We start from the raw sequence: 23,755 nt of genomic DNA, 5'->3' as shown, positions 1-23,755 counted from the left end.
AATGAATTATATGAATGCATTTTCCCTAAATTATTTAAAATTATACCAACTTCCTGATAAATCCAAAAAAAACTCAAATCACCTATTTTTGTTTCCTGGAAAAACCCAATTTATCCATAAAATTTACTCAAATTAACCAAAATAATCTGAAACACCTGTAACCGAAAGGGACCCGGTTTTGTTTTTGATATTAGCTGGTTCCTCACTTTGTTGTCCAAACTGAACCAAAAACTATAATAACTGAACGAGAACTGAATCAAATTATAAATAACCGAACATATCTTATATCTTTAGAATTAAAAAAATAAAATAAAACCAAATAAACCAGATCCAACCGAAAATCGAAATGCCTTCTTATCTTAAAGGCCACTTTGACAAAAAAAAATCAGTGCACATTTGCTTGTAATACATATCTGATTGACAAATAAAGTTGTAAATTTCATATTAGCTTGACCTGAAAGTTTATATTAACACCATCCTAAAATTTCAATAATAAACCAATTGTCATCAACTTTGTGTATTTTACAAAAAACGAGTTCAATGGAAAAGAATGATAATTTTTTTTAAAAACAATACAAAATAGCATTCAATACATAATTTAAATAAAATTGTTTAATCTACAAAAATGTTAAATAAAAATATAATAGAACACATTATGTTAAAACATGAAAAGAAGATATTTGATGAAATACGAATTATAAGCTTTCGTTCAACACATCCAACACTAAAAGTTATAGAATATGGTTACTTCTTCTGGCTTTAGTTGATGAAAACAAAAACGAATATAAAAGAACATTTATATGTAGTTGGGTTCATATTGATTTCCAAATTATTAATAGTTATATTACATTTTAGTTCCTTATTGTTTAGTTATGTTTTGCTTCACTCTAACTTCTTCGAATAAATTATTTGATTTGAAGAGGGGTGTAACTAAAGTTAAAATAGCATTTAGCAAAAAAAAAATTAAAGTTAAAATGGCATGAGAAAAATTCTAAAAATTAATTAACATTTTATTCCAGATATAATTAAGATCTGAAACAAATATATTCTAAACTATCATTTCCTGTTAAATTAGAAAATATTAGTTATTATTTATGATACTATTAAACTATTTATATAGTATTCTAAAACTGACATTGAATTGTTTTACCAAATGTTATTATAATTTAACTTATTTAGCTTGGAGGTAGACTAATTTATATTATCATGAAAATTAATTAGTGTAGATGTTTTTTTAAATTGAAACTTCTTGAAATAAATATAGTATTATCTATTTAAAATTAATATTTTATTTTATTATGTCAAAGTGAATTAATAAAAATAAGAAGATATACATATATATATATATATATATATATATATATTATCTCAGTATTCTGAACTGTTTTTGCTAATTTTGTATTCTCTGAAAATAGAGAATAATGAAGGATACTTTTTTTTTTTTAATTTCAAACCAAAAATGTTTATTAAAAATAACAATATGATTTCAGAATTCTATTCTTATTGTTTTTTATAACATAGTTTTCAATCTAAAATTATTTTTTAAATATCTCATAAATTTATATAAAACAGTTTTGATTAACTTGCCGACCCTAATATTTCATATTTGATGGTTTCCTAAATTTCTATGTTATTTTCTCGTTTGCAAATTAACTTTCTAACATCTCTAATCACTAGAGGTAAATGAAACATATTAACATAACTCTCTTTTTTTTTTACATTGAGAAAAAATGAAAAGGACTTTTAAGAGTCACCATACAACTCTCCGGCCGACGAGCCTTAGAGAGAAAAAAAAAACACAAAACATAAAGAGCACAAGACTCCAAAACAACTAACAAGATTCACCACAGAAGAACAAAACACTTTGCTTCTCCTGCGAAAACACACCTAAAAACAACTTTCTGAACACCGGAGAAACTCACCGGAAAAAAAAGACAGAGAAAGAAAAGATAAAACTGTCTTGAATAATCATCACTTTGATTTCTTGAGAAGAACAGTGGTTCTAAAAACGGCGTCATCACGGATAAAACTCCACCACAGATAAGACAGAGGGATCCCTGCAGCTCGCCAAAGAGCATGAGCATCAACATAGCCTTTGTAAGGAGGGAAGTCAAGCATTCTCAGACACGTTGTGAGTATGCACGACACAAAGAAAGCTCTTAGCTTCCACTTAGATGGATGCGATGTTAAAACACTCCATAAACCCCACACCACTAGCTCTACTCCTCCTATACCGTATATAACTTTCCTGTGCAGCCCTGTCAAGTTATAGAGAGTGAGAACGTGATATGCATTAGAGAGTCCTAAAGAAGATCATATACCTTCATCAAGGTTGTAGAAATTGAGGTAGATGATATGAGTTGCTACAAGTGCAAGAACAGGTGCAGTAACCATGACTTTGGCAGATTGATCATGTATACTGAAAGACCGTATTACAGCTAGAACTAGCGTATACCCGGCTAGTACTGTAGCTGAAGAGTAATCTAGCCTCTCTGTCAAGTCGACATCTCTATATACAAAAAGTCCAAAAAAAAAAAAAATGAGACTGACTTGACGAGTTTTAACAATCTAGGTGCAAGCCCGGTCCAGAGCATAGGTAAAAGAACTGGTTGCTTTTGATCAAAAAAAAAAAGAACTGGTTGCTTATCACATCACATTTTATGAATAGTTTTAGTTGTATATAGGGCATTATGAAAAAAATTATATGTTAATTAAATGTACAAAAAGAAATAATTGAGCTTATGACATTTATAATTTTTTTTTTAAATGTCACTGTTGTATGGATTGGAACATGGAGATAGATGAATGTTACCTGCTGTGACAGACACCACTCCAGAAGAGTGCATTCATTACAATGATGGCATAGATATGCAGTAATCCATTGTATTCATAGTAAGTTTTTCGGTTTGGCTGGAGAGGCAAGTGATAGTAAACGAGGATGAAGTAAGAGACCCATCCATGGAACTGTATTGCAAGGTCAAGAGCAGCGAAAGCAGCGGAGACAGGTTCCTGAAGGTGCATATGAGGAACATTACTTCAAAACAAGTGCTGAGTTTGTTTCTCTTGAAGCTGAGAGTATGCAAAGAGGAAGTTACCTGAATGCCATAGACATGTTTGAGTGGCCATTTACCGAAGTACTTGGTAGGTTTCTCACCGTCTCTTTTCCTCTCTTCTTCTCTAGTCATCATGCATTCGTATTGACAATCACTTTGGCAATCCCACTGCTTCCATCGCAGGTAAAGTGGCTCTTGCATGTACCATGGACCGTCATTGGCCTTTCCATCAGCTGAAAAAAATTTACATTGATGGAAGCAAGTATCCCCCACGCATCCAGTTTTTTGACATTGATCAACACATGACCTGGAAACCAATTATCATATTAACACTGCTTTGTTAATAATAAACATTAGTTGAATCAATGACAAGGTTATGAGCAAAGAGAGTAATCTTAGACAATACCATACTGCTAAGTTATTTTCTAGGACACATGCAAATACGTTATTACAACAAAGCCTCTCTCTTAGGCAACATCAACTGGTCTATCCATCAAACCTTGGTAACAAGTTCTACTTTTATTTTTAATTTCTTTCATTCTTCCCATTAGAGAGAAAGAAAAGCTTCCACTAAACAAAAAAAGGAAACACTGAACTCGTCAATAGCATCTTTTCCAACAAAAACAATGACCCTACAGTTATAAATCAAGGATTGTACAAACACACACAAAGATTTCATCCTCTAACGTGTTACAACTCTCACCACAGAACTTGTGATCGAAAAGTCAACCACATAGTTATAATTTTTTTCCCCACCATCTTTTTTAATCACTTCTTCCTTACTTTTTTCTACCAAACCCCCTTTGCAAATCATCCATACCTACCTACCAAAACAAAATCTGTTTTTTTTTTCTGTTTACTTCCTAAAAAGAAATCAAATTGCACTAAACAGAAAGAGGATTATAAATCCTTGTATGAACTCGAAATCAGTAAATGAGTCTAACGGTCGACTCTCAAACTAATTAAGAAAACCCTCAGCGTCTGCATTTTTAGTTTAGACAGGAACTCCAAACTAAATTAGATATGAAAGCAGACCACAATCATAAACTAAAAAAACGAATCTAAGAGTACAAAGCAAAGGTTCTTGAGGATCGGAGACTTACTTGTAAAGAGGATCAGCATCTCCTTCACTCGCTTCCAGTGTCCAAACAAGGCAAGAGACTACAACAATAAGTACAACAACCCATAACAGATTTCGCGCCATCTTATTATCAAAAGAGGAAGAAGAAGAAGGAGAAAGAAAGAAGAAGAAGAAGAAGAGCTTCTCCTTTGTATTTTTTTTTATTAGAGGGGAAGAAGACTTATAAGTCGGTGGGACGATGATCGGGGAGAGTGAATTGGTTTAGGTGTGGCAGCAGCTTCTTCTTCTTGTCCATCAAATCGCGGAGACAGGTGGATGCATCGAGCGAAACAGAGAGATGAGAGAAGAAAGAAGATCTCGCTACAGCAATGGAAAAAGAGAGAGAGAGAGAGAGAGAGAGAGATCCCGTGAGCGTAAAGGAGTAGAAGCGCGTGGCGAAAGAGAGAGACGCGTGGAACACTGTAATAAATATCACACAAGTCTTATGATGTAATAACTATAAGTCTATAACTAATTTGTCAGAGTTGCAATCTTACCATCTCCAAGTTAAAGTAGATTGTCTGTCGACAAATTATTCATAAATAGCAAAAGCTAGCCTAGTTTATAAAGTAAGTATAGATAAATTATTAAAGAAAAAACATTTTTAACTGATTATAAAAAAGAGTAAATCTTCATCGTACTTAAAAATATTCTCTGAACATTTATTCAATGTTAGGATCATCTAAGTAACTCTCTGTCCAAAAAACTTTTCATGCCAAAGTTTACTTTTTCTCCTCTATTAGTTTACAAAATAGCTGACTGAAGTGGTGAAGTGCATATAACTTTCTATCTAATAATTTGTTAGGATCAATATATTTTCTATGCCAATGTTAGGATCATATATTTTCTAATAATTTGTGTAACTTATTCTCAATCATTAACAAATATAACTTTCCACAAACATAATTTTGGTGGATGATAGTGGAAGAACTAATCAAACTCTAATATGTTATGAATCTTCCATTTCTATCTAAAAGATAATAACAAATAAATAATATGTTATGGGCGAATACGTGACAGCACGATGGTTCAGAGCCGCACCTTCAAGTACTGCGCGTGTGAAAGAGAGTCGGTCCGGGAAATATTTGGAGTAAAATATTTCATTTCGTTGATGATTAGCTGTTTTTCGTAATTATTAATAAATAATTAATTTGTACTAAGAGTACTACACATTAGTCCTGCCCAAATAGATAATTAATATAAAGTCAAACAAATCAGTGGTTTTTAGATTTTAAGTTGCGATCTTAAGCATCTAGTGATACGACACACACAAAATCATTATTGTCTTATTATTGTCCTAGAAGAACAGAAATCTTTTCTGAAACGTAGTAAATTAAAGATTAATTATGTTGCACTTTGTAGAGCATCTCCAAAAGAAACTATATAACTTTAAATATGAAGTTTTTTGCTCTCCAAAATTTCAAATTCAAAATTTTATATTTTTGTTTGCATTTTGGTTCTTACAATTATACATCACATTTATATTCTCTAATATTTCTTTGTTTATCGTTTTAATCTTTCAAATTTTTATATCTCATAAATATTTCAATTTTTTTATAAATTTAAGTTTCACATATAAAATTAAATAAAACTAATGAAGATTTAAAATATTTTGACTAGATTTATAAAACAACAATATGTAAAAGAAACTTAACAAAATATTTTTTTAAAAAAATTACATGAAGACATAACTATTAAACAAATTTAAATATTACAAAACACTAATAGTCAGGTAAACGTCATCCGGAACCTCCAAAATCTCCAAAATATTGTTCAAACAAATTTGTGTAACCGAAGATGGTTGATGTTTTTTTATGTATTTTTCGTATGATTCTTTCTGGTTCAGATCAAATGTATTCACAAGTATTAATGTCATTGGTAGAAGTTAAGTTTTGCAGCAATATTTTATTTTTCTCTTTTACTTTTTTCAGATATAATATATTTACAAGTATTGATATCACCCGATTTCAACAATTTTTAGTTTGTAATCTACAAATTAAAAATAAAGAGAGTCTTTTTTAATTCGAAATGCACTAGATGATCATATATGCATAAGGGAAATAATTTTATGGAATATTATGGTATTTTGCTTAAATTTTAATATTAATTATGTTATCTTTTTAAAAAAATTATATTTTAATATAACATTTTACTAATTAATATTGTTGTAATATTTTTATATTTGTGTTAGTAATTTTTTTTTATGAATTTAAATTAATTATTATAAATATAAAAACCATAGTATAAAATAAAAATATGTTTGAAGTTTAATTTGAAGTTTTGATTTTAGAGAATAATACATTTAAACTTCAAATATAGAATTTTAGAAACTTCAAAATAGAGTGTCTCTTTGAAGATGTTCTAATTAGTTCGTACTAACGATGATGATTTTATTCCAGTTTCTAAACTCGAATCTTTTTCTGAACGAATTTATGAGTTTTTTCTCTCTTAAATCCAAATGGTCCCCAGCAATTTAAACCTTAAATGAAACTGAGAAGGAGAGTACATAATATTAATTTAATCTAATGGTATGAAATCTGTTAAATAAAAAAAAGGTATGAAATCTGAAGTTTTTTTTTGAGGATTATTTTCCATCTTTTTACTAAAAAAATACATGGGTCCCAAACTCACATATGCTCAGATTTTTATCTGTGAATGTATATCTTTTTAGAGAATAGAATAGTCTTTCTCGTGACACTTCATCTGCGGTATTCAATCAAATTGCACTAGAAATATAATCAATAAAATGTCGGTCAAATCAATCACTAAAATATACAGCATTTGGTTGATCACATTTCACAAACAAACAAGCGTGAGTGTGTGACATATGTATTAATCTCACATTCGAGCTGTAATTTGTTTATATGTTCATTCAAATCTTCCAGAGTCATCTATAAGACTTATAAACAATTTTTACTTGAATATATCCCTCAATTAAAATAGTAAATGTGTAATATGATTATCATCAACTCAAGAACCGGCGACTGAAATAACAGCTTGTAGATCGGCGAGACACTCCGACGGGAGAGAGAGGAACGTGTTCATAAACAAATCGTCCACAGTCTCAACTCTCGCAACACCGACGAGCCTACACTTTCCTTCTCCGTCCATCCTCTCTCCTCTCCCTCTCTTCTTCTCTCCTATAGACTCCTCCGTCGTCAACACCGTTTTCACCACCAACGGCGGAGCTCTGTATATCCCACCTCCCGCCGTAAAACAGAACTTAGCAGTGAACTCCAGCTCCACCTTCAAATTATGCAAATGCAAACTGTAGAATTAGAAAATATGATTATTTTTGAGTTGATATGTTGTGATTTCATAAATTACATAGAGTTGTATATATACGTGACTTAAAACTATTTTAACTATAAATATTACTAATCTAAATTTTATGATATATATATCTAAAATTATTTAATCCATATCAAAATAAAATTTATAAAATATTCTTCCGTATTAATATTATTCAGTTGCTACGTTGTGATTTCATAAATTACATAGAATTTGTATATATACGAGACTACTTAAAACCAATTTCAATTATAAATATAACTTATCTAAAATATATATTTAAATTATTTAATCCATATCACAATAAAATTTATATAATGAGAGCATTGAAAGTTATACCTTGCCGGAATCTTGGTCGATGGTTCCTTGGAACATCTCCGGAGCTATGTCGATTTTCAGAAACGGCGGTAATGGTAAGCCAAGAAACTTCGTGGTTTGGTTTGTAAGAGAAGGAATGTAAAGAGTGCCCACATCGAAACTAACGGACAGTTCAGAGTTTGAAGTTCTGTTTTTATCACCACCGTCCGCGTCGATGCACCGGGCAGTTCCGGAGCCGGAACCTCCTTGAGGAGAATATTCGAAATCAGGGTATCTTGAGATGCTAAGCTTACCTGTTCCAATAGTCTTGAAACTGACAGTGTAGAGGTTACTTGGGAGCTGTGTTGTGTTGGGTTTAGAGCTTAGGGAGTTTGAAACTAGTTTGATTTGGTTTGGTGATTTGTGGTTAGAACTGTATCTTCTTGGGGATTTGTAGATTGTTGTTAATGAGTTTATTCTTGTTGAAGCCATTGTCTCTCACTATTTGGTTTAACAATGCGTTGGGATGATGAATCAATTTGATTAAGGAAAGACAAAGTTGAAGAAAGCATCAATCTTATCGTCAGAAAGAAAAATATGTGGCTAGTTTCTGATGTTCATCCTTCACCTTGCAATTGTGTATTCTTTTTAATTCGTATAACAAGATTTCTACCCGCACAACCGTGCGGGTATATATTTTCACATTTTTATATATATATGTATATATATATATAGATATTTGTTTTACATAATTATTATATATTTTTAATGTTACTCACATATTTAAATGTTTGTATAATTATGTCAAATATAATAATTTTATAGTCTTCATGCAATAAATTAAAATCATCACATATATATGTTGCTTATTATATATTTGTCCTACTAAATTTGCATTTGATTGCTAAACTATTTTTTGGAATGCATGAAAGAACATATATGAAAACAATTTTGTATTTAATTTATTACAATCATGATCCGTAATTCAAATCGCTAGATTTTTTTAGTAATTTTTTAATGTTTATTAATTTTATATAATAAATTACTGTATATTAAAAAGTTTAAGATAAGTTAAATTTTTATACATGTATTATATAGTTTACTAATATTAACCCGTTCTACCAACATATTATATTTTTAGCATAAATATTTTATATGTATGAAAATAAAATATGTTAACTTATCAATTTAAAATAATTTTATCATATTTTGTTCAATATAACATTTTTATTTTAAAATGATAGATATTATTATAAAATTGATAAAATAGGATATAATTTTATTTTTTAGTAACATTTCATTACTAATTACAAAATTAGTTGAAAATATTTATATTCAATTTATGACAATTAAGATCTTATTATAATCTTTTTCAAGAGATTTGTTAGAATTTTAATTTTTTTTTAAAAAAATTAAAAGATATAAAAGATATTATGATTAAAGTAGTTAAAAATATTATATGTATTAGCATTAGTGATATACATTTAATATAAAATTTAAATGATGGTCCAAATAAAAATATCACTCATCAAAAAATTATGATTTTTATTTTATTAGAAAACAAATTTGAAAAAATTAAAATAGAAATAAATATTTATTTCTAACAAAATCTTTACAAATTATTAGTAAATGTATTTTTGTAATTAATTAATTTCATTTTATTTAAATATTCGTATATAAACCAAAACTATATTCAATTTTAATTTCTAATTATATTTTATGATAATTTAAATTAAAACTAACTAATTTTTGAAAGTAAATTTAAAAGGATTCTAAGAAGATTTTAAAAAGATTTTGTTAGAACATTTTAAATATATTCATTTGTATTTCAAATAAAAAGATAAAGATATTAAAAGATATAATAATGAACTTATGTAAAATATGATATTTTCTAGGAATGGTCCAAACTTAAAAAATCACACATGAAAAGAAGTCATGACTTCTGTTTTAATATATTAGATGGGCTAAAAGGAATATTACATGCATGCCCCACAAAAAAGTTTATGGGTTCATTCATTCTTGGGCTCAATCTATCTGTGAAAGTGTGGATAACCGGGAATTTTGTTTCTGGTTCAAGTGAACTCTTGGTTCATGTTGGCCTTGTACAAACTGATTACTGCACATTGTGATCGTTTTTTTTTTGGTACCAGTTAACGAGAGTGAAGTTTGTTAGTTAATGAGAGCATTTCTGGTTTAAATTAATCTCTATAAGAAAAATAATTTCCCATGGAAATATGGTTGAGTTGTTACTTGTGAGTTGGAAACTGGATGTATGGATAATTTAGAAAATCGAATATGTGATATAAGTTCTTGATTTTCCATCTCCTACCATATTATTATAAAGATATACAAACACCTGGACATACATACACCGAAGGATGACTTGGCTAGAAACCCTTTCTATTTGGTCATGCAAAGCATGTTTTTAAGTGAGTCTCTCCACTATCACGCATCCACTTAAACTCAGACACACACGATTATGCTTTATATTTTACAAAAGCTATAGAAAATACTATGAATCTATAAGATATTATAATGATACATGTGAATCTATCAAATCTAATTAGCAGTATTATAATATATAATCTCATATAATCGACCGAATCTAAAACCATCCACGGCCGGGCTATTCTATCCTACAAAAGTTTTCTCAAGTTGGCAGTATTGAAACCTCTTTAACGTATTACGCAGACTATTAATCTTGTTAAGTTGGCAATATTGAAACCTTTTTACTATGTTACGCAGACAATTAATCTTTTTGACATGCTTACATGTAAAACAAGATACCATTATCGTTTTACAGGTCATCGGACTTTACGTACTGATACTGACTGTCTCCTAAAAATATTATGAAAGTATTACTTTTAGATAGGGCTGTCAATATTGCAGAAGGTTACTCGACCCACTATATACTCTCTTTTTATGACCAAAACTATACTCAATCTACAAAAAAAAAAACAGAAAACACCTCCCACCAAATTGTATAAATGGAAGCCAAATCATGGGGGGGGGGGGGGGGGGGGGGGGGGGGGGGGGGGAGGGGGGGAGGGGGGGGGAGGGGGGGGGGGGTTGTTGGATATTATAAAATTTTCAAACTCTTTAAAAGAGCCACAATCATTTTAAAACAAATTATTTTATGTTATTTATACTTTTATAACGTTTCATGCGCCAATATCTGCATATGAAACAGTTAATGGATGTTTATATTATAAAGGGAGTGAAGACTTTATGCCGTTGTGGGAAATATAAGCCTATAGAATTGGGACTGCTTTTATAGAATATGGACCCATCTGACTTTGTCAAATTTCATCTTAATCGTTGGTCCTCGCTCCTACAATAAGAGTCCTATCGATTACTCATTTTCCGCACGCCATTAACGATAAAGATTCCCATATTTTACAATTTACATCGTCAATGCTTTCCTAATCTCAGCCATACTTTCCCTAACACTACCGTGAAAGGATGATGTGTTTTACCGTTAATGCCACCCTAGCAAGAAGATTTTTATGCTAACCTCAAAAAGATTATAGTTCCTCTTCGCATTATCTTTTTTATTTATCAATTATCGAGTTTAATAGTCTCTATCGTCATTCTAATTTTTTCTGTTATTGTTTTGGATTATAACACATGTAATCGGTTAGATGAATCAGATCCACCATCTGCTCTATGTATGGGTTGGCTAGACGTTTCTTTTTCACTTTTATTTTGCAAGGTTTTTACAACGTACTTCTTACGTTATTGCTGAAAGGGTCAAGATTATGAGATTAAGAGACTTTGCTACGCATTTATCACTATATGTGAATTCAGTAAGATGCGATGTATAGCCGTATAGGAGAACTACATCTTTCTTCTTTAAAAAAGTTATTTCTTCAGTTGAATTTTTTTTTTCTTCAAACTATCATAACATATTAGGCTGCTGTCCCTCTTCAATGATCCTTAATAAATTCAAATATAATATATAGTTGAACACTTTCGATAATTATATAAATTCCCAAATCATCTGCTTTCGTTAAATGTTATGACTGGAATATACACGACAGGTTCAAGACAACCGATAAGATAAAGTTAAATTTTTTAAAATCCAAAATATGAATAATGGAGTCGAAAATACGTTGACAAAAACCAGAATATTGATAACACAGGTGAACCACTTGTTCTAAATGAATATAGTATTTTGTAATTTTGAAGTCATGCATATACTATCTTGAGGTTGATTAAGTAATCAAAAAGGTAGTTGGAGCGTTGGCTTTTGTGGAAGTAATAGCATAACTTATGTGACATTCAATGGCGGCTACTCTGGAAGGCTACGTTTCTCTCAAGTCTTGAACGGTTAAACCCAATTCTCCGTTTTTCCTGCTATTACGATATCATAAACTTAATTATACTATAATACGTTTAACTTCTAGCAATAAGTCGACAAAAAAATCTAGCAATAATATATTCAATATTATTCACCAAGAGTGTTGGCTGACATAGACACAAATTTATACTTACAAGAATAAAAACAAAATAAACTCGTAATAATAATCCTACTATATAAAAGGGACTAAATTCAAGGCTTTTGAGACTATCCACCTCAGCCAAAATATTCTCATAAAAAAAAATTAGCAATAGACATAATTTAGAAGATAATTAACTAACACAACTTTTGATATTTCTAGAAATTTCAAATTTGTAACTGCTAATTTATTAATAGAATCATATATCTATATTGAATTATGTTCTATTTTTAATCTTTAGACTTTAAGGGGTAAATAAATTATTAATTTATAATATATATAGTTTATAACTTTATATTGTAGTTATAAATAAAGAGAAAATAACCGGGAATGGTAAAGAAGCTCATGTAAAATTATGTAATTAAAATGGTAAAATGGTGAGTATGATGAGGTGAATCTAAGAAAATTTGTTGTACAAATTATGGTGATTTCTCCGTCCACTAAAATAATTTAAAATAAAATATATATTCACATAAATAAGTCAATATTTGTTGTTGTTTTATTTGGTAAGATGTTAAAATTATCATTTTCTGAAAGGTTACACTGTTGTTTTTAAACAACTTATTACAGCAAGGAAACAAAAACAACCAACAACAACTCAAGGTAAAAAAAGCCTTAAGGAGGTCTTATACAAGAAAGATAAAGAAGAAGTAGAGAAGAGGAGAAAGAAGAACTTGCCGGGTAAGAGAGGAGACGGTCACGCATCATACGGTCGAGAGAGGCAAGGATGACTGATGAAGGTGCGAAGACAGCTGTGAACACACGAGCATTACGCTCTTTCCACAGTAGGTAGATGGCTGACTGAAAGTAGAGCTTGATGACTGGAGTAGCATGCACATCTGTGTTGACGCGAGGTTGATTGATCCAGGCTGCAATAGAGTGTAGATCAGCCGGAGGAGAAATCCAAACTTCAGCAGCAAAAGGCTCTCATATCAAGCGAGAGAAAGAGCACTCAAAGAAGAGATGATGGTGAGTCTCTATTTCCAGATTACAAAGGACACACGTTCCTGAGACATTTAACCCCTAACGCCTCAAGCGATCCTTGGTTGGCAGTCTTCTTCGCAAAGCCAGCCATGATATAAACGCATTACGTGGAATATGTTCCTTGAAACAAATAGGCTTGTGCTAATATTTGTTGTTGATAGTGTTTATATTCTTTTCTGACATTAGTATCCATATTTTTTAGTAAACTGATCCAAAGAGATTAGTTTGTGGAGCTAACCAAACGAGGATTATAGTGTTTATTTTAGAAAAAGTAATAGGTTGAATGATAAATGGCGTGCGTGCTTTTTCACATGAAAATCTGCACATATATTAAAATTGTAAGATTTGAATCATAGAGAAAATATAGTGTATATGACTGAAGATGGTCCATTCCGAAATTAAAGATGGTTAAAATTATTCTTTGTCAAAATGCATAGATGTGAATCTTATATGAATAGAGTTCTCTTGTGCCTATAGGCTCTTCGCAATTTGAAGAAGAAAGAACATATTGTGTGAAAATCTTTGGCTCGGTCAAATTTTATCCAATTGTTTAAAAGCCCAAAAAAACCCATATGTACTGACTTTTTGATATTTTTTTTCTGTGATTTGAATTTAAAAAGAGATAAAACTTTCGATAAGTTATGTAAACTCAGAACAAGTATTTAGCTTTAGAAAGCATTTACATGTTTCAAACTTATAATATATAGATATATAATGTTTAAAATTATGCATATAAAACCTGTGTAAAATATGCCTAAATATGTTTTTCTTCTTTAATGTGTTAATTATACTATATATAATATTATTTTAAAATTTCAAAAAGTTTATGTAACATACAAAAACTATCAATAAAACTATAATTCTTCATCTACAACAAGAAAAATGAAAAATTATAAACATATAAATTTAAATTAAGAAAAACTAACATTGGAAAAACAAGAAGTTAATATAAAAAACCGACAAATAATATTATAAATAAAATAAATTTATAAGACACAGAAAAAATCTCTAGTCAGTGATAACTGATAAGGATATGTAATGACTCAGAGGAATAGTTAGAGAAGGTGGACAAAAAGTAAAGTCTTCTTTAGTGAGTCACGACCGTTGGCCTGCACCACATGAGACCAAGTCTCTAACCCAACCAACACACACAACACAGAACCCCTTAACCGAAAAGACGATCTTACCCCTCACCTATAATACCAATATAAATACACCCACTCGAGCGCATGTTTAGATACATCCAATTTAATATTCATTCTCAAAACATAGAGAAAAGTCGAAGATAGTTTAATAGTGGAAAGGCATGAGAGGTTCAAGAACAGCATCTTCAGACATGAGTGCTTGGTGTTCTGCTGTTGTGTTGTTGTCTTTAATACTTTTGTTATCTGTTCGTGAGAACAACGCTTCTAACTCGATGAGAGGGTCTCAATTCTCAGAGAAACCTTGTGAGGAGATTTACGTCGTCGGAGAAGGAGAAACGCTTCATACCATCGGCGATAAATGTGGCGACCCGTTTATAGTTGAGCGAAACCCGCATATCCATGACCCGGATGATGTATTCCCTGGTCTCGTTCTCAGGATTGCACCTTTTTACTTCTCCAGAAAAGTGTAAGATATATAAAAAGAGTTATTTTTTTTTATTTTAACTTTGTTTGAAGCATACTTTTCCCTTTGTAATTAGTATGTATTTATGTATATACTAAAAGAATTCCGAAACAAATACATATATTTGAAAGAAACAGAGCAAAAGCAGAGTCTACAGTGAGTTTGCTTATTCATGTTTGGAGGTGTTAAATGTTCATTTGGACATGTTTTAGGTGTACATGATATTAGTAAATACTATATGGGTTTGATTGAAAATATCAATAAATAAAAAAAGTCGCTGATCAGTGCAATATCGAAACGCCAAGTTAGGAAAAGTCAACGACTGTGTACAAACTGACAGAATTAAAAGGTGTTTCGTTATTGTAAAATACTAAAATCTAAACTAAACATTATACCTTTGCTATTCCCTTTTAAAATTATTTTTCAACTGGCAGAATCATCGTAATGAAAGACTAAACTGATTATTTGCTGAATTGTGTTAGAAGATGCATTTATTCTTCTTTTTTTTTTTTGACAACAGATCTCTTTAATCGTCATTGTATCAAATTATCAAGAAGAGTGCGACTTTCGGTTAAATCGAAGTTGTGTTCAAACTCCATTTATATTCTCGAAGCTCCATGTATGAAGATACAATTAGCTTGTAGCTTTTCTCTTATTCTTGGTGCTGGTTTGATGTCTCTTCGAGCTGTTTGGGCTTGAAGTTATTTGGGCATGTATATTACACATGTTTTAGTTTCTTGAGCATTTTTAGAGAAAATCAATTACATTTTGATTTAGATTATAGTATAGAGATTGCAAAATTATGTCTTTTTTACAAAATTCCAAACCATGTTTTCTGTTAAAATGATAAAATTGTGTATGAAATCATGTTTTTCTATTAAATGAGTAAAAACTGGTTGTTTTTCTCACCATGCAAAAACCTAAAAAAACATGTTTTTTTTTTCTTCTCGAAAACCTTAATTTCCCATCAAGATGTAATATCTTAAAACCATAACATGGTAATTTTGATAAAAGAATTGTAGTGAAGAATGTAGATCAGTTTGTGAAGAATGTCTGCTTAGCTATATCGAATGAGGGTGTTCGTGGTGACTTATAGTAGTTCGGACTCCTTTGATTATGGTCGATATCTCGAGTCCAAGTCCTTTACTCCAGCTAAAGTTGTCAGTAAACGTTCAAGGTTATATCGTTTGTTACATTGCATGCTTAACTGGGTTCACCACCGTCAACAGTATGGAGGGAAACAAATGTGTTGGTAATTGCAAAGGCTATGCCAGGGGAAGATAACATTAACATGATCAGTTTTCACAGTAGTTCCTGAGGGATGCTCACCAGAAAATTTTGATTATCCTGAGCCAATTTTAGCTTGGTAATTGGTCAGACTTATGTTCTGGAAGTACGTCCGTCGACCTTTCTTCTGCGATCCTACTACTGATGATGATTCCAGAAGCAGCTCACCAGAAACTGATCGTGCAGACGTGCTCAAGGTGTGAAACTATGCTGCTGGTTCCGCTACAAAACAAAGTAAAAAAGAAGCGGCGGATGCTAACTCTCAGAACTAGTTAGCTGATAATAATACTTCTGTTTCTATTAAATTGGGGTTAGATAATAGATGAGGCTTGTGTTTTTAGAAAAATAAAAATAATAATAGATAGTTAACACATAAATTTTGAGAAAAATTCAAAAAATATGACAATATTGTTTTAATGCATAGTTATATCATGAAATAACATATGATGATAGCCAGAGAGTTTTGGAACCTTTTTGTCTTCGTTTCTCTAAAATAACGATTTTATTGAAGTTTGTCAACTCATTTACGGAGCATATGAATTTTTACTAAATTAATTGATAAAAAACAGAACGACACCCATTTACCATGTAAGAGAGTTTAAAATACATTAATACAAATATAGAATATGGTTAGAAATTATAAAACAACACTAAAAATTATAGGCTTCAGTATATTAACCATTTACCGAAAATTGTATATTTTGTAGGGGTTAACCCATAAATTTAGAGAAAAGTTCAAAAAATATGACAATATTGTTTTATTGCATAGTTGTATCATAAAATAACATATGATAATGGTCAGAGAGGTTTGAAACTTTTTTTTACCTTTGTTTCTCTAAAATAACGATTTTATTGTAGGTTGTCAATTGATTTACGGAGCATATGAAGTTTTACTAAATTATTTGATAAAAAAATAGAAAGACTCCCATTTTCCATGTAAGAGAGTTTAGAATACATTAATACAAATGTACAATGTGGTAAAAAAATTTAAAACAACAATAAAAATTTTAGGCTTCAGTATATTAACCATTTAACAAAAAACTAATATTTTATAGGGATTAACACATAGATTTTGAGAAAAAATAAAAAAATATGAAAATATTGTTTTAATGCATAGTTGTATCATGAAATAACATATGATGATGGTCAAAGAGTTTTGTAACCTTTTTTCTCTACTTTTCTCTAAAATAGTGATTTTATTGTGGTTTGTCAAATAATTTACGGAGCATATGAAGTTTTATTAAATTATTTGATAAAAAAATAGAATGACACCCATTTTCCATGTAAGAGAGTTTAGAATACATTAATACAAATGTAGAATGTGGTAAAAAAAATTAAAACAACAATAAAATTATAGGCTTCACTATATTAACCATTCTCCGAAAAGCTGTATATTTAGTAGGGGTTAACACTTACATTTTGAGAAAAATTCAAAAAATATAAAAATATTGTTTCAATGCATAGATGTATCATGAAATAACATATGATGATGGTCCGAGAGGTTTGGAACTTTTTTTTGTCTTCATTTCTCTAAAATAGCGATTTTATTATGGTTGTCAACTGATTTACGGAGCATATGATATTTTACTAAACTAGTTGATAAAAAGATAGAACGATACCCATTTACCATGTAAGAAAGTTTGGAATACATTAATACAAATATATAATGTAGTTAGAAATTTTAAAATAACACTAAAAATTATAGGCTTCAGTATATTAACCATTCACCGAAAAACTGAATATTTTGTAGGGGTTAACACATACATTTTGAGAAAAATTCAAAAAATATGAAAATATTGTTTTAATGCATAGTTTTATCATGAAATAACATATGATGATGGTCTGAGAGGTTTGAAACCTTTTTTTTGTCTTCATTTCTTTAAAATAGCGATTTTATTGTGGTTTGTCAACTGATTTACGGAGCATATGAAGTTTTACTAAATTAGTTGATAAAAAAATAGAACGGCACCCATTTACCATGTAAGAGAGTTTAGAATACATTACTACAAATGTGGAATGTGGTAAAAAAATTTAAAACAACAATAAAAATATAGGCTTCAGTATATCAATCATTTACCGAAAAATTATATATTTTGTAGAGGTTAACACATAGATTTAGAGAAAAATTAAAAAAATATGACAATATAGTTTTAATGCATAGTTGTATCATGAAATAACATATGATGATAGTCAGAGAGGTTTGGAACCTTTTTTGTCTTGGTTTCTCTAAAATAGCGATTTTATTTTGGTTTGTCAACTGATTTACGGAGATATGAAGTTTTACCAAATTAATTGATAAAAAAAAGAACGATGCCCATGTACCATGAAAGAGAGTTTAGAATACGTTAATACACATGTAGAATATGGTAAGAAATTTTAAAACAACACTAAAAATTATAGGCTTCAGTATATTAACCATTTACCGAAAACTGAGTATTTTGTATGGGTTAACCCATAAATTTAGAGAAAAATTCAAAAAATATGGCAATATTGTTTTATTCCATTGTTGTATCATGAAATAACATATGATGATGGTCAGAGAGGTTTGAAACCTTTTTTGTCTTTGTTTCCCTAAAATAGCGATTTTATTGTAGATTGTCAATTGATTTACGGAGCATACGAAGTTTTACTAAATTATTTGATAAAAAAATAGAAAGACTCCCATTTTCCATGTAAGAGAGTTTAGAATACATTAATACAAATGTATAATGTGGTAAAAAATTTTAAAACAACAATAAAAGTTTTAGGCTTCAGTATATTAACCATTTAACGAAAAAGTAAATATTTTTTAGGGGTTAACACATAGATTTTGAGAAAAAATCTCAAAATATGAAAATATTGTTTTAATGCATAATTGTATCATGAAATAACATATGATGATGGTGAGAGAGTTTTGTAACCTTTTTTCTCTTCTTTTCTCTAAAATAGTGATTTTATTGTGGTTTATCAAATGATTTATGGAGCATATGAAATTTTATTAAATTATTTGATAAAAAAAATAGAATGACACCCATTTTCTATGTAAGAGAGTTTAGAATATATTAATATAAATGTAGAATGTGGTAAAAAAAAATTAAAACAACAATAAAAATTATAGGCTTCACTATATTAACCATTCTCCTAAAAACTGTATATTTAGTAGGGGTTAACACATACATTTTGAGAAAACTTCAAAAAAAAATAAAAATATTGTTTCAATGCATAGTTGTATCATGAAATAACATATGATGATGGTCCGAAAGATTTGGAACCTTTTTTTGTCTTCATTTCTCTAAAATAACGATTTTATTGTGGTTTGTCAACTGATTTACGGAGCATATAATATTTTACTAAACTAGATGATAAAAAGAAAGAACGACACCCATTTACCATGTAAGAGAGTTTGGAATACATTAATACAAATATAGAATGTAGTTAAAAAATTTAAAATAACACTAAAAATTATAGGCTTCAGTATATTAACCATTCACCGAAAATTGAATATTTTGTAGGGGTTAACACATACATTTTGAGGAAAATTTTAGAAATATGAAAATATTATTTTAATGCATAGTTGTATCATGAAATAACATATGATGATGTTCTGAGTGGTTTAAAACTTTTTTTTGACTTCATTTCTCTAAAATAGCGATTTTATTGTGGTTTGTCAACTGATTTACGAAGCATATGAAGTTTTACTATATTAGTTGATAAAAAAATAGAACGCCACCCATTTACCATGTAAGTGAGTTTAGAATACATTAATACAAATGTAGAATGTGGTAAAATTTTTTAAAACAACAATAAAAATTATAGGCTTCAGTATATTAACCATTTACCGAAAAACTGTATATTTTGTAGAGGTTAAACACATAGATTTAGAGAAAAATTCAAAAATATGAAAATATAGTTTTAATGCATAGTTGTATCATGAAATAACATATGATGATGGTCAGAGAGGTTTGGAACCTTTTTTGTCTTGGTTTCTCTAAAATAGCGATTTTATTGTGGTTTGTCAACTGATTTACGGAGATATGAAGTTTTACCAAATTAATTGATAAAAAAATAGAACGATGTCCTTGTAACATGAAAGAGAGTTTAGAATACATTAATACATATGTAGAATGTGGTTAGAAATTTTAAAACAACACTAAAAATTATAGGCTTCAGTATATTAACCATTTATCGAAAATTGTACATTTTGTAGGGGTTAACCGATAGATTTAGAGAAAAATTAAAAAAATATGATAATATAGTTTTAATGCATAGTTGCATCATGAAATAACATATGATGATGGTCTGAGAGGTTTGGAACCTTTTTTTGTCTTCATTTCTCTAAAATGACGACTTTATTGTGGTTTGTCAACTGATTTACGAAGCATATGATATTTTACTAAACTAGTTGATAAAAAGATAGAACGACACCCATTTACGATGTAAGAGAGTTTGGAATACATTATACAAATATAGAATGTAGTTAGTAATTTTAAAATAACACTAAAAATTATAGGCTTCAGTATATTAACCATTCACCAAAAAACTGATATTTTGTAGGGATTAACATATAGATTTTGAGAAAAAATCACAAAATATGAAAATATTGTTTAAATGCATAGTTGTATCATGAAATAACATATGATGATGGTCCGAGAGGTTTGGAACCTTTTTTGTCTTCATTTCTCTAAAATAGCGATTTTATTGTGGTTTGTCAACTAATTTACTGAGCATATGAAGTTTTACTAAATTAGTTGATAAAAAATAGAATGGCACCTATTTACCATGTAAGAGAGTTTAGAATACATTTATACAAATATAGAATATGGTAAAAAAATTAAAACAACAATAAAAATTATAGGCTTCAGTATATTAACCATTTACCGGAAAATTGTATATTTTGTAGAAGTGTTAACACATAGATTTAGAGAAAAATTCAAAAAATAAGACAATATAGTTTTAATGCATAGTTGTATCATGAAATAACATATGATGATAGTCAGAGATGTTTGGAACCTTTTTGTCTTGGGATTTCTAGAATAGCAATTTTATTGTGGTTTGTCAACTGATTTACGGAGATATGAAGTTTTACCAAATTAATTGATAAAAAAATAGAACGATGCCCATGTACCACGAAAGAGAGTTTAGAATACATTAAGACACCTGTAGAATGTGGTTAGAAATTTTAAAACAACACTAAAAATTATGGGCTTCAGTATATTAAACATTTAGCAAAATTGTATATTTTGTAGGGATTAACCCATAGATTTAGAGAAAAATTCAAAAAATATGACAATATTGTTTTATTGCATAGTTGTATCATGAAATAACATATGATGATGGTCAGAGAGGTTTGGAACCTTTTTTTTGCCTTTGTTTCCCTTAAATAGTGATTTTATTGTAGGTTGTCAATTGATTTACGGAGCATATGAAGTTTTACCAAATTAATTGATAAAAAATAGAACGATTCTAATGTACTATGAAAGAGAGTTTAGAATATATTAAAACAAATTTAGAATGTGATTAGAAATTTAAAAACAACACTAAAAATTATAGGCTTCAGTATATTAACCATATACCGAAAAACTGGTATTTTGTATTGGTTAACACATAGATTTAGAGAAATTTTTTAAAAATATGATAATTTGTTTTAATGCATAGTTGTATCATGATCTAGCAAATGATGATGATGGTCAAAGAGTTTTGGAACCTTTTTTCTCTTCTTTTTTCTCTAAAATAGCGATAGTATTGTGGTTTGTCAAATGATTTAGGGAGCATATGAAGTTTTACTAAATTAATTGATAAAAAAATAGAACGACACCCATTTTCCATGTCAGAGAGTTTAGAATACATTAATTCAAATGTAGAATGTGGTAAAAAAATTTAAAACAACAATAAAAATTATAGACTTCAGTATATTAACCATTTTCCGAAAAACTGTATATTTAGTAGGGGTTAACACATACATTTTGAGAAAAATTCAAAAAATATGACAATATTGTTTCAATGCATAGTTGTATCATGAAATAACATATGATGATGGTCAGAGAGGTTTGGAACCTTTTTTTGTCTTCGTTTCTCTAAAATTGCGATTTTATTGTGGTTTGTCAACTGATTTACGGAGATATGACCAAATTAATTGATTAAAAAATAGAACGATGTCCATGTACCATGAAAAATAGTTTATAATACATTAATACTGATGTAGAATGTAGTTAGAAATTTTAAAACAACACTAAAATTATAGGCTTCAGTATATTAACCATTTACCGAAAAATTGAATAATTTGTAGGGGTTAACACATAGATTTAGAGAAAAATCAAAAATATGATAATATTGTTTTAATGCATACTTGTATCATGAAATAACATATGATGATGGTCAGAGAGGTTCGAAACCTTTTTTTATTTGTTTCTCTAAAATAGCGATTTTATTGTGGTTTGTCAACTGATTTACGGAGCATATGAAGTTTTACCAAATTAAGTGATAAAAAAATAGAACGATGCCGATGTACCATGAAAAAGAGTTTAGAATACATTAATACAAATGTATAATGTGGTTATAAATTTTAAAACAACACTAAATATTATAACCTTTAGTAAATTAACCATTTACCGAAAAAAATTGAATATTTTGTAGGGGTTAACACATAGATTTTGAAAAAAATTAAACAAAATATGAAAATATTGTTTCAATGCATAGTAACATGAAATAACATATGATGATGGTCAGAGAGGTTTGGAATCTTTTTTATCTTCGTTTCTCTAAAATAGCGATTTTATTGTGGTTGTCAACTGATTTACGGAGTATATGATATTTTACTAAATTAGTTGATAAAAAAATAGAACGGCACCCATTTACCATGTAAGAGAGTTTGTAATACATTAATACAAATATAGAATGTAGTTAGAAATTTTTAAACAACACTAAAAATTCTTGGCTTTCAGTATATTAACAATTTACCGAAAAAACTGAATACTTTGTAGAGGTGTTAACACATAGCTTTTGAGAAAAAATCAAAAAATATGAAAATATTGTTTTAATGCATATTTTATCAAGAAGTAACATATGATGATGGTCATAGAGGTTTGGAACCTTTGTTGTCTCTGTTTTTCTAGAATATGGATTTTATTGTGGTATGTCCACTGATATAGGGAGCATATGAAGTTTCACTAAATTAATTGATAAATAAATAAAACTACACCCATTTACCATATAAGAGAGTTTAAAATACATTAATATAAATATAGAATGTAGTTAGAAATTTTAAAACAACACTAAAAATTATAGGCTTTAGTATATTAACCATTTACCGAAAAAATGAATATTTTTAAGGGGTTAAACACATAGATTTTGAGAAAAAGTCAAAAAAATATAAAAATATTGTTTTAATGCATAGTTGTATCATGAAATAACATATGATGAAGGTCAGAGAGTTTTGGAACCTTTTCTCTCTTCTTTTCTCTAAAATAGTGATTTTATTGTGGTTTGTCAAATGATTTACGGAGCATATGAAGTTTTACTAAATTAATTGATAAAAAAATAGAAAGACGCCTATTTTCCATGTACGAGAGTTTAGAATACATTAATACAAATGTTGAATGTGGTAAAAAATTTTAAAACAACAATAAAAATTATAGGCT

The 23,755-nt window shown here is 29.2% G+C and overlaps 3 protein-coding genes across 3 annotated transcripts; 1 reads left to right on the top strand and 2 right to left on the bottom strand.

Moving 5' to 3' along the window:
• Positions 1-1,693: 1,693 nt before the first annotated feature.
• Positions 1,694-4,565, bottom strand: LOC125601361 (post-GPI attachment to proteins factor 3-like). Its single transcript, XM_048773572.1, has 5 exons — positions 4,157-4,565; positions 3,096-3,360; positions 2,813-3,009; positions 2,322-2,509; positions 1,694-2,258 (listed from the first exon to the last, which is right to left on the bottom strand). Exons 1-5 carry the CDS (start codon positions 4,255-4,257, stop codon positions 1,972-1,974), a joined length of 1,038 nt encoding a protein of 345 aa, XP_048629529.1. The 5' UTR covers positions 4,258-4,565; the 3' UTR covers positions 1,694-1,971.
• A 2,343-nt stretch (positions 4,566-6,908) lies between these two features.
• Positions 6,909-8,399, bottom strand: LOC106382772. The gene is made up of 2 exons (XM_013822832.3): positions 7,804-8,399; positions 6,909-7,419 (listed from the first exon to the last, which is right to left on the bottom strand). Exons 1-2 carry the CDS (start codon positions 8,251-8,253, stop codon positions 7,144-7,146), a joined length of 726 nt encoding a protein of 241 aa, XP_013678286.2. The 5' UTR covers positions 8,254-8,399; the 3' UTR covers positions 6,909-7,143.
• A 6,072-nt stretch (positions 8,400-14,471) lies between these two features.
• LOC106431680 lies at positions 14,472-15,633 on the top strand. The gene is made up of 2 exons (XM_013872493.3): positions 14,472-14,855; positions 15,373-15,633. The coding sequence occupies exons 1-2, from the start codon at positions 14,551-14,553 to the stop codon at positions 15,380-15,382; spliced, it is 315 nt and encodes a 104-aa protein (XP_013727947.1). The 5' UTR covers positions 14,472-14,550; the 3' UTR covers positions 15,383-15,633.
• Positions 15,634-23,755: the final 8,122 nt, after the last annotated feature.

Source organism: Brassica napus, unplaced genomic scaffold, assembly GCF_020379485.1.
Source record: "Brassica napus cultivar Da-Ae unplaced genomic scaffold, Da-Ae ScsIHWf_2536;HRSCAF=3277, whole genome shotgun sequence".
Taxonomy (NCBI): Eukaryota; Viridiplantae; Streptophyta; class Magnoliopsida; order Brassicales; family Brassicaceae; genus Brassica; species Brassica napus.
Note: the sequence above shows the minus strand (reverse complement) of the source record. Positions and strands in the feature narration are given on the sequence as shown.